At 48.4% G+C, this 11,227-nt stretch overlaps 1 protein-coding gene across 3 annotated transcripts in view; it reads left to right on the forward strand.

Moving 5' to 3' along the window:
• Positions 1–11,227, forward strand: part of WNT5B (Wnt family member 5B) — a 113,642-nt gene extending 102,415 nt beyond the window's left edge. For all 3 annotated transcript variants that reach the window (XM_019711328.3, XM_019711327.3, XM_019711330.3), the window contains 2 exons: positions 4,747–5,039; positions 9,799–11,227. In XM_019711328.3, the coding sequence (XP_019566887.1) occupies positions 4,747–5,039; positions 9,799–10,257 (752 nt within the window). In that variant the 3' untranslated portion in view covers positions 10,258–11,227. The remainder of the gene's footprint in view (positions 1–4,746; positions 5,040–9,798) is intronic.

The following is an 11,227-nucleotide window of genomic DNA, read 5'->3' on the forward strand; positions in this document are numbered from 1 at the left end:
TTTCAATGAATGAGGAAACCCACCCACTACCAGTGCCCTTTGTCTCAGTACGATGGCCTCCTTTCAGAGCCTTGCCCTGAATGTCTATAGGCTTTTTTTCTCTTCCACTTGGACCCTGAGAGAGAAACTTTGGGCCAAAATGATGATAGCTGCCATTAACCTGACCTAGACCCACTCCTGGCTTTTTCTTTTGAAAGGGTGTGTGTGTGAAAATGGGGGGAGGAGGCAGACTGAAGAAGAAAGATGAGAGGGCCACCTTTTCCCAGATTCCTGTTCTCTCTCCTCTCCCACTCCTGGTCTAGGATTCTTTGGCTGCCCTATTGCTTAGATGGAGGTGTGATCTGGGGTCTAATTGTTTTAGGTCCTTTTGAAATGCAATTCTCCTCTCCCTGGCAAGAAATTGAGAAATCCGGCCCTATTCTACTGAGTCTTATCCCCAGGGCCATAAAAGGAAGGTGTTAGAGCACCGTACTCCCTGTCTCTCATTCTCCCAGAACAGCTTCCCCTCCAAAGGAGACATTGGAGTTACCAGAGGCTGGGGCTTTCCCAAGGAATGATTTTAGCAGCGGGGGAGTTAGGGAGTTGAGATTCCGGGCTGCTCTGTAATGGATACTTGGAAGGCCCCTCCCTCTCCTGACCTCTGTCCTCTGCCACCCGCATATTGACAAGTAAGGCCCAAGGGAAAGTACGCTTTGAACCTTTCTCTCTTTTCCTTCCTTCTTTCCTTCCTTCCTTCCTTCCTTCCTTCCTCCTTCCTTCTTTCCTTCTGTATCAACTCAAGGTCCATAAAAGGAGTGCTTGTGTGTTCCCGTGACAATCTTACTGGACAACTTTCCCAAAAGGCTGGACTTGGGGGTTAGGTGGGATTTCTTCATAATTTTTTTCTTTTTAAAGATTTTATTGGGGAAGGGGAACAGGACTTTATTGGGGAACAGTGTGTACTTCCAGGACTTTTTTCCAAGTCAAGTTGTTGTCCTTTCAGTCTTAGTTGTGGAGGCGCAGCTCAGCTCCAGGTCCAGTTGCCATTGCTAGTTGCAGGGGGCGCAGCCCACCATCCCTTGTGGGAGTCGAGGAATCCCTTGTGGTTGAGAGCCCGCTGGCCCATGTGGGAATTGAACCGGCAGCCTTCGGAGTTAGGAGCATGGAGCTCTAACTGCCTGAGCCACCGGGCTGGCCATTTCTTCATAATTTATCAATTCTTCTCAAATACACTTAGTATCTGTGCCTTCTTCCTGGTAAAAGTCTTGTTCAGCAGCAATCCCTGCCTTGGATTTCTGGTGATAACACTAGGATGGCCCAGGTGTAGAGAGAGGCACCCCCTAATCATATCGAGGGAATAACCTAGTGTATGCCTGCCGTTGGCTAGATCCTTTCCATGTGTTATTTTGTTTGCATGCAGGCCAAAAAGTGAGGCCTTACTTTAGAAAGCAAAGGGTAGTGCGGTATAGAAACTCCGCTGGGTACAGATCTGCATGGTAGAATGACTTGTGAAAGCAGACCCTGTTCTGTTACAAATGGACCCCTCCTGTTTCCCTATTTTCACGGTTCCTTTTTGTAGCTTCCCTGCAGGCTTATGCTACCTGGGAAGCTCTCTTCCATTCCTCCCCCTGGGCCCTGAGAGCTCCTGGTGAGTCCTCTCCCGGCTCTCTTGTGTCTTCCAAGAGGCCTTCCTTTTTCGAAGCAGCTGCAGAAGTCCACCACCAGAGGGCAGCAGAGCAGATCAGAGGGAACTATAGACGTTTTGCCCAGCCTCCACCCAGAAAAGCATGGAGACACCTACTTGGTAGTTGGTACAGAGAGGGCAGGATATTGTCCTCCTGTCTCCCTTTGCCCTACTAGAACAAGGGCTCTCTAGTAGCTCCATGGATGCTGGTTTATTTGCCTTTACCCTTGAGATGGTTTGAGTTTCCACTCTGAATTATTTTGTATATAGAGACTCCCTCCTCCCCATTGCTTATCCATTCTGAAGCCCAAGTTATCTCCTGCTTGCTGAGAGTAGCACTGGTAGTCTGTCTTTACCAGGCTGACCAGAGACGCAAATGCTGCCCCAAGAAGGCAGAGCTCTCTGCACTCAGGACCTGATGTTGCCCCCAACCAAAAGAGGCAGAGTGATTGCAAGAGACAGCTAATTCACCCCAGGACAGATTGGGGTCCCCAACCGTGCTGATAGGTGAGGACCATCAGAGCTAATAATGCTCAGCTGCAGGTACACTATTTTAAAAGGCACTTCTGAGAGGGGTGATTTCTGCTCTCGTAAGCACATTTGCTAAAGAATGAAAGAAGAAATCAGAGCTATGTAGCTTGGAAAAGGAAACACATGAAAGGCATATTGGTTATTTTCAAATACCGAAGGGCTGTCAAATGGTAAAAGGGTTAGACGCTGTATGTCCAGCAGGCAGAAGTTACAGGAGGGTTTATTTAAGCTTAACACAAGAAATCACCACAATGATTAGCGTCATTAGAAAAAGATGGGATGGGTTGCCTTGAGAACACACCCCGCTTCTCTGAGGAATGCTGTAAAAGGAATCCACTGCCCACAGTGGATGGAATGTGGATGGAGGCTGCAGCTTCAGAGGCTCCTTCCTGCCCCAGGAAGCCAGGTCTGGGGGCCGAAGCCCCATTTTAGGAAGACTTCGGGCCGGACTCCTCCCTGAGCCTCTGGCTGCCTGCCCATCCTGGGAGCTCACACTCAGTCAGACTCCCCTGGTCTCTGGCTGTGTTCAGCACTGACTCAGACGTCTGATGGCTAAATCATGAGTAGGACTTCCCGTATCATCTGGGTTTTTCTTGGGCTGCTCCTAGTCCACAACTGACCAGAAGCTGACCCCCACTTAATTGAGAAAAACTGACCTGCCTAGTATGGTCTGGTTACTAATGTCGCTGTGTCATGCCTAGATGATCGAAAAGTAGGGTAAGGTGGGAGATCACTCTAACCTACTAATGATTGCAAGCTGCTTCCCTCTCCACGTGCCAAGACAGAATTGTGGGGTCTCTACGTCAGACCATAGTGACGCAGGACAGGAGGCAGTGAGGGCAGGAGATGCTGCCTGGTTTAACAGCTGGGGTCAGGGCTGAATCTGTGTCCTGCTGAGAACCCTCCCTTCCTTCCATACCTGAGTCCATGCGAGTATTTTTTATTATTTCTTACAACACCTTTATTGAAATACGATTCGTGTACCATACAATTTACCATTTAGGAGTATATAGTTCAGTGTATATTTATAAGATTGTGCAACCAGCACCACTATCTAATTCCAGAACACTTATAATCCTGTAAAGAAACTGCATACCCATTAGTGGTCTTCATTCCTCTCCTCTCCTCCCCAAACCCTAGGTAACCAATAATCTTTCTGTCTTTCTGAGTTTTAATATTATGGACATTTCATATACATGGAATCAAACAATATATGGCTAAGTGGTTCACTTAACATAACAATTTCAAGGTTCATCCATGTTGTACCATGTTTCCCCGAAAATAAGACCTAACCAGAAAATAAGCCCTAGCATGATTTTTCAGGATGACCTGAACATAAGCCCTAATGTGTCTTTTGAAACAATGCTTAATATAAGACCCCGTCTTATTTTGGGGGAAACACGGTAGCATGTACCCGTACTTTAGTACTATCTATGGCTGAATAATATTCCATTGTGTGGAGAATTACACCTTTTCTTTACTCATTCACCTGCTGATGGGCAGTAGGAGTTGTTTCCACCTTTTGGCTGTGATGAATAATGCTGCAGTGAACATTCATGGATAGGTTTTTATATGGACATGTTTCATTCATCTTGGATATATTCTTAGGAGTGGAATTGCTGGGTCATATGGTAACTCTATGTTTAACCTTTTGAGAAGCTGCCAGACTGTTTTCCAAAGCAGCTGTACCATTTAACGGTCCCCTCAGCACTACGTGAGGGTTCCAGTTTTTCTATATCCTCACCAACTTGTTATTAGTTATCTTTTTTATTATAATCATCCTTATGGATGTGAAGTGGTGTTTCTGTGATTTTGATTTGCGTTGCCATGATGGCTGAGTATTACTTTTTATAAACATTTTTATGTCAATAAAGCATACATCATGTGAGTTTTAAGTGGCTCACTGCACCAATAAAGAGGAACACAGTTCAGGTTTTCTACTAGAAATAATCTAGACATTGGGAAAGACCCTGCTGAATGGCCCAGAGAGGCGGTTCCCAGTGCCCTGGTGTCAGGAGGCGGTGTGGATCCTGTCAGAGACAGGGAGATAACTTGGATGATTCTGGGCATAGTAACTCTCCACTCCTGGCCTCTGACACTGTCTAGCTAGAAAATGGCAGCAATCAAAAGACAGAGGTGTGGCTCATAGGGTGGTGAAAAACTGGCATCTGTGAAGGAGAGGTTTTTGTGAGGGCCCATGGTTTCTATTCAGTCCCATTCTATCTGTCTCTCATGTTCCCTAAATTCCTTAATACCCGCTCTCCCCTTCATTTAGAGCTGCCTCCGAGGAATCTACTGGCATGTCTGTGTAGGCCAGGGCTGGAGGGAGTCATTCAGTTGATTCACAGGGCAGAGGAGGTGACTTCAGCTCCTAATGGAGAGAAGTTTGAAACCACTAGAGCCATGGGAAGGGAGGTGTTCTGTCCTGACACTGCTTCCCTTCCTGGGGTGTTACAGCCAAGGCACTGGTTGGGTCCAGGGGAGGCAGAAGGGAAGGACAGCTTCCACTGGAGAACCGACCTCCCTTACCACCCTTCTGCATTCTCTTGCAGGGAGCCGTGAGACGGCCTTTACCCATGCAGTCAGCGCAGCCGGGGTGGTGAACGCCATCAGCCGGGCTTGCCGGGAGGGCGAGCTCTCCACGTGTGGCTGCAGCCGGACAGCACGGCCCAAAGACCTTCCCCGGGACTGGCTGTGGGGTGGCTGTGGGGACAACGTGGAGTACGGCTACCGCTTTGCTAAGGAGTTTGTGGACGCCCGGGAACGGGAGAAGAACTTTGCCAAGGGATCGGAAGAGCAGGGCCGGGTGCTCATGAACCTGCAGAACAACGAGGCGGGTCGAAGGGTAAGCTGGACCTTCCTGTGCCACCCGCCTGGCCCCCAACCCTCCACACACACTGCAGACCACCTGGGCTGCCCTGGGCTGAGCTCTGAGCCCTGGCCTGGTGGCCTGGCCATCCGGGAAGGGGGCTGGCCTGATTTGGGAGATTCTTACCTGTGACTGCTGACCGAGATGCCCACATTATTGGACTAATCCCTTTTAAAAAGTCCCATTTCCCATCGGACACATGCACTTGTCATTTCTTTAGCCCTGTTTATTTCTCCACAGGACATCTCTCCCTGTAGTGTTTGGGTGCAGTCTTAGGATCAGAATTCCAGTGGAGTTCTTGTCTTGACTGCCCCTTCTTTGTAATTTGAACAGATAGGGTGATTGGAAATGAGGCTGTTAGGCTTTGTCTAGGGTTTATGATTTCTTAAAAGCTCAGGGAAAAGTGGAGCTGTCTTCAGAACTATCGTCATACCTATGTGTGCAGAAACCCAGTCCAGCAGCTCGTTTAGGTCTAATGGTAAACACAGTTGTGTGCTAGCAGTTTTAAACAGACGTGGAATGTGAAGGACAGCCATCCCTTGAAGGCTCAAGTAGACAGCCTCACCGGACACATGTAAGATACCGTGTTTCCTCGAAAATAAGACCTAGCTGGACAATCAACTCTAATGCATCTTTTGGAGCAAAAATTAATATAAGACCTGGTATGATATGATATATGATACGATACGATATGATATAAGGCTGGGTCTTATATTAGACCTGGTATTATATTATGTTATATTATGTTATGTTATATTATATTATATCATATTATTTAAGACCAGGTCTTACAGTAAAATAAGACCAGGTCTTATATTAATGTTTGTTCCAAAAGATGCATTAGAACTGATTGTCCGGCTAGGTCTTATTTTTGGGGAAACACGGTAGGACGCTCTCTGAGCCTCATTTCAATAGAAACTAAAATGGAGGTCTTGAGCTTAGCTTGCTGTATTGTCTGTGCAGAGCATACCTGGGCAATAGTGTTTTCTGTGGTGTGCTGGGGAGCGTACACGGCTCTGCCTGCGCCTTCTCACGAAGACCCACCTCTGAGCACATGCTCTGGACTCCTCTGTCCTTTGCTGCCCTCTGAGGCATCTGCCCCAGGAACCGGGGGGGGGGGGGGGGGGGTCAGGCAGCGTCTCCAGTGTGGAGGGCAGTGTGGACATGCATCCCGGTCTCCCGGTGGACACGTCTGAGGTCGGAGTGCCTGGTGGGGGGACCCTGTCCTGACAGAGGCCAGAGGACCACAGGCCTCTCACAGACTTCTTTCTGGGAGTGTTGTCCACATTAAGCTCTATGTCACGTCAGCTGGCTCAGGGGCCCAGGCAGGGTACTTCAGTGAGAGCAAAGATGAACTAATTAAAAAATGAGAACAGCGGTTTCTTGAAAGGAAATAAATCCAGAAATTTAATGTTGGTTCATTGGTGATTTGGTAACAGGATATGGATATATTTCTAAAAATGTGTTTATATATCAATTTTTTAAAATTAAGTCATGTTTTATAGGAGTACATAGCAAATAAACGGGACTAGAAATGTGTTTTACATGTGTCTCCCTTACATATCACATAACCCGAGGCCAGTTGTTTTTTAGCCACGTGTGGGTGTGTGGAGGGTGGTATTAACTCTTGGTGGTGAGAGGAGTTCTGGTTGGTGCTCTGAACTGTGGTTGTTACGGTGTAAACCGGGGAAGACAGACCAGAACGGTCTTAGGTCCATGGGGCTGCCCCAGTCTCCAGCAGCCCCTCTCTTCAGCAGTCCGCTAGTCAGTCTTCTGGTGTCTAACCATGAGGAAGGGAGAGAAATTGGTGAAAAAGGTTAAGATCTTCACTTTATCTCCCGAATGCCCAAACTGCATCCATTTTTCAGGGTCCCAGTTCGCATACTACCAACTCCTTGAACCATTCCCATCCCCCATAGATGGTAGTCTCCCTGCTTTGCTCTGCAGTGGAGCATTTGTGCTTTTCCTGGGGTGTGGCTTACTCTGCCTCCTGTCATGGACTGTAGGTGCCCCAGGACGGCATCACAGGGCTCACAGTGCGAATAGGGACAGGGTCACAGGGCTCACAGGATAGGCTTCTTTGCAGCATCTCTTCCTGGCTGGGCGCATGTGAATATGCAGACTCAAGTTCCCGCATTGCTTTCTAGTGAGAGGTCAAATGCATGGAAGGCTGTTTCCTGTCTGTGCTCTGAGCTGTCCTTGGGGCATTGCGACATATGCCGAGGTGACTAGGCATTCATCCTAATCTGGGCCCCCTTTCAGTCTCAGTCTTGACCCCACTTCTGCTGGCTCCTCGTTTTATTGCCCTTAATTGTTTGTTTGTTTGTACTGGGCCCTTATCTTGGCAGGACCTTCCCTTCCATCTGCCCTGTTTCTTGCAGTCCCCTGTCTGTCTCTCTGTCTTTGGCCCCTTCCTCCAGGCCCTCCCCTCTTCCACATCCCTTTATCTCTCCCTTTGCCTGTCTGCTCCACACGGGGAATTCTTGTCCCTCTATTTTGTATCCCCTCTCCAAGGAACAGGCCTAGGCCATCAGTCACCATCTCAGGCCAGAGGTATTCACCTCCCACCTCCTCACACCTACACAAAAAGTTTCTCAGGAAGGACGAAGTGGTGGCAGGGATTAAAAATTCCCTGGACTAAGATTTGACAACCAGATTTTTTTGTTTTTTAACACAATAACTGGGATTTGACCTCTTGACCACAGAGTAAATCTTGGGCATACTTTGCTAGAAATTTCTCTTGGCCTTTCAGAGTCTCCAGGAACTCCATTTTAGATATTGATGGCCAGAACAGTGGGTTGATACTGCCTTGTCACTCAGGGGCTCCTAAGCGTTTTCCAGATAAAAGCTGCCTAATCTTTGTGACATTCCTGTCAGTTATCAAACTCAGTCACACCATTAGGCAGAAGTGGAAGAAGGACTTAGGGATTTTCAGGGGCAAGATGTAAAAGTAAAAAAAAAAAAAAATTGAACATTTTATTGTTTTTTCAGTTAGCAGGAAAGGCCCCAAATTGGGATCTCCCAATTCTCCTACAAGAGGAATATATATATATAAATTTTAAAAATAATAAAGTATTTTAAAATATTATGTCTACATTACCTCTACAGTCTTTCTCCCTAGAGGAAGGATGGAATGAATGTCTAAATAGTGAGGGTCAGTGACACGCTTCCTCGGGGATTTGTTTTACTGGAATTCCTCTCCTTATTCTGTGAGGTCTTGCTTTGACTCCCCCCCCCCCAAATCTCCCTAAGTGTTTGCTCCCAGTGGAGATGCTTATCCTGTTCCCTTAGTCCCGCAGGGGCAGGTACACAGTTTTCAGCCCTTAATGCTTCCTCTTTCTGGCAGCGCCAGGTGACCCCCATCTACACCAAGGACCATTTCCAGAGGAATGTCAGGCTCCAGCCCAGACTGGGGATTTGTGCCAGAAGGATAATTGCAGGCTCTGTCTTTGAAGTGCCTGTTGGAATGGGGTGTCGCCTTGGGTCTGGAGCTGCCAGCCAAGGGCTGGTGCCTTTCACCTCGAGGAGGAGCCTCACTTCCTTCTCCACCCTAAGCTGTTTTTAAGCCCCAAGACTGGAGTGCAGAAGTGCTGGACATTCTGAGTACCTTCTAGGTGGCCCTGAGCAGTATTCAGGCTCTCTAGAGCCTCAAGTTTTCCACCATAAAATAGCGGGAATAATTCCATACCAGGAAAAAGAATCAGGAAGCGTTTGACAACAGTAACGTGAGCTGATGATGGTTAAGCTGTTTCTTGCACCTGCAGTGGTCTCTGCGCAATGCTGAATAAAGACACAATCTGGGGACTGTTGAAAAGAAATCTGAGAAAAACCCTTGAAAAATGAGTCTGTACTCACTTGGTGACAATAGCTGTGGCATAAGAAAATGTTCTGCAGTGGGCTTGCATTTTATCCTGCCATCTGCGCTTCTGGGCCTGCTGCCAGGGTTATTTGACACAATGCATCAATATGCTTTCATTGAAAAGCACTTTGTAAGCAGCTTTCTGGGCTACTCTTGCTTTTACATTTTGATTTGGGATAACCCAAGTTCAAATCCACTCCACATGTTGTGGTTCAGTGACTTCTGGGGAGGATTTGTTTTCAAATGCATCACCCCCAGAGGGGGGCCCACTGACCTGCTCCTCCACTGCATGGTCTCCCTCCACACTCGTGGCCTCTCCCAGGGGTGGGGGCGGGGAGGGGGAGTGGTCTTGTTCACAGATATGATGTCGTTTATAGTGACACTCCTGATGACTGTGGAGTTAATGACCAAATAGTAACACAGAGAAGGGGACCTTTTAATTTTCAGGGGCTCTGGCTTGTGCTCCACATCATGTGAAAGCTGGACACATTGTGTTGGTGTTTATTTGTTTGCTTGAGACTTTGATCAAGATAGAAATATCCTTTTTTCCTGATGGTAAAAATGACACATTTACTGTAACAACCTTCAAGTGATAAGAAGTGGATACAGTAGGAAGGGTGCACTCACATGCCTGCCGTCCTGTAGTTGACCAGACATGGAGCTAGCTAGCCTCCCAGCATTTTTCTTTGTAAGTGCTCCTTTTGTCTGTTTTCATTCTGAGCAACTCCGGACCCTGGAAAGATCTTTGTCTACATTTGAAAAACAGCCCACCCCTCCCCCATGAGCCTCCCTCTGTACTTGGCCTCTGGCTGCTCTGGCCACCCTCGGGACACAGGATGAGCCTTCTCATTCCCTGCTTTCTCCCCGCCCTCCCAGGCTGTGTATAAGACGGCAGATGTAGCCTGCAAGTGCCACGGCGTCTCTGGGTCCTGCAGCCTCAAGACCTGCTGGCTCCAGCTGGCCGAGTTCCGCAAGGTGGGGGACCAGCTGAAGGAGAAGTATGACAGTGCCGCTGCCGTGCGCGTCAGCCGCAGAGGCAAGCTGGAGCTGGTCAACAGCCGCTTCAACCCGCCCACCCCCGAGGACCTGGTGTACGTGGACCCCAGCCCTGACTATTGCCTGCGCAACGAGACCACGGGCTCCCTGGGCACCCAGGGCCGCCTCTGCAACAAGACCTCGGAGGGCATGGACGGCTGTGAGCTCATGTGCTGTGGCCGCGGCTACGACCAGTTCAAGAGCGTCCAGGTAGAGCGCTGCCACTGCAAGTTCCACTGGTGCTGCTTCGTCAGGTGCAAGAAGTGCACGGAGGTCGTCGACCAGTACGTCTGTAAATAGCCGGGCAGCCCACCCCACCCCGGCACTCTCCTCCACTCTGCCTCACAGAAGTTTATATTATATAGAGCTATATAAATATATTTTATATTTGTATAAATGAATGGATGGATGGATGATAAATAATTAAGAGAAGAAAATGGAAAGGAAAAGCTTATTTAAGAGATGCTGGAGATCTTTGAGGATGGACTTTGCTGGTTCTCAACTTCCAGTGGATGGAGCAAAGGTCTTTCTTTCCCTCCATTTGGCGGGGACTCTCAGGATGTAGGGACTTGGGAATATTCGCTGTCTATCCACCATGACCTTGAGAGAGGTGGTGGTTAGATGGAGAAAATGACTTTGTCTGGAAGGCTGGAGTCTTTGCTGGGTAGGTGACTGCCCTGTAACTCCAGCCTTTGGGTGAAAAGGCCCTGTGGAAGGTGGCTGGAACTCAGCTTAAATCTTTGCATCTTCAGGGTCTTGCCCAGAATATTGATCGGTTCTGTGACAGGGCCAGTGCTTTCCTGCCTTTTCATTGCTGTGCATACTTGCAGAATCCACATGACAGGAATGAGGAGAGGTCCGATGTCATCTCTGCCCAGTGACTACAATGGGACCTGCCCCACCCCAGACTCCCGGGCCTGTCTTTCCAGTGACAATTACTCTTCCTCCAGAGTTCACTAGCTCCTGCCACAAGTTCCCGCACCAGGAGGAAAGGGGGTCATTTGGCCTGCCACGTCAGGAAAGATACAAACTGAATATTTGTGCCTGAGCTGCAGAAAGCTGGGTGAATAACCAGACTGAGTGAACATTGCACTGTGCTCCCACACGGGAGAGGAAGCTCGTGCTGCTGCTGCTGTCACTTCCTCCATCAAGGGAGGCCTCACGAATGACAGGAAGCATAGCTAGGTCAGGCTCGCCTGGCCTGGCCTGGTCTCTTCATCTCTGCCCCAGATGTACAGTTTCTCTCTGACATTAAATACCCTTCACTGAA

This window comes from Rhinolophus sinicus, chromosome 1 (genome assembly GCF_057876585.1).
Source record: "Rhinolophus sinicus isolate RSI-liver-muscle chromosome 1, RSI-T2T, whole genome shotgun sequence".
NCBI lineage: Eukaryota > Metazoa > Chordata > Mammalia > Chiroptera > Rhinolophidae > Rhinolophus > Rhinolophus sinicus.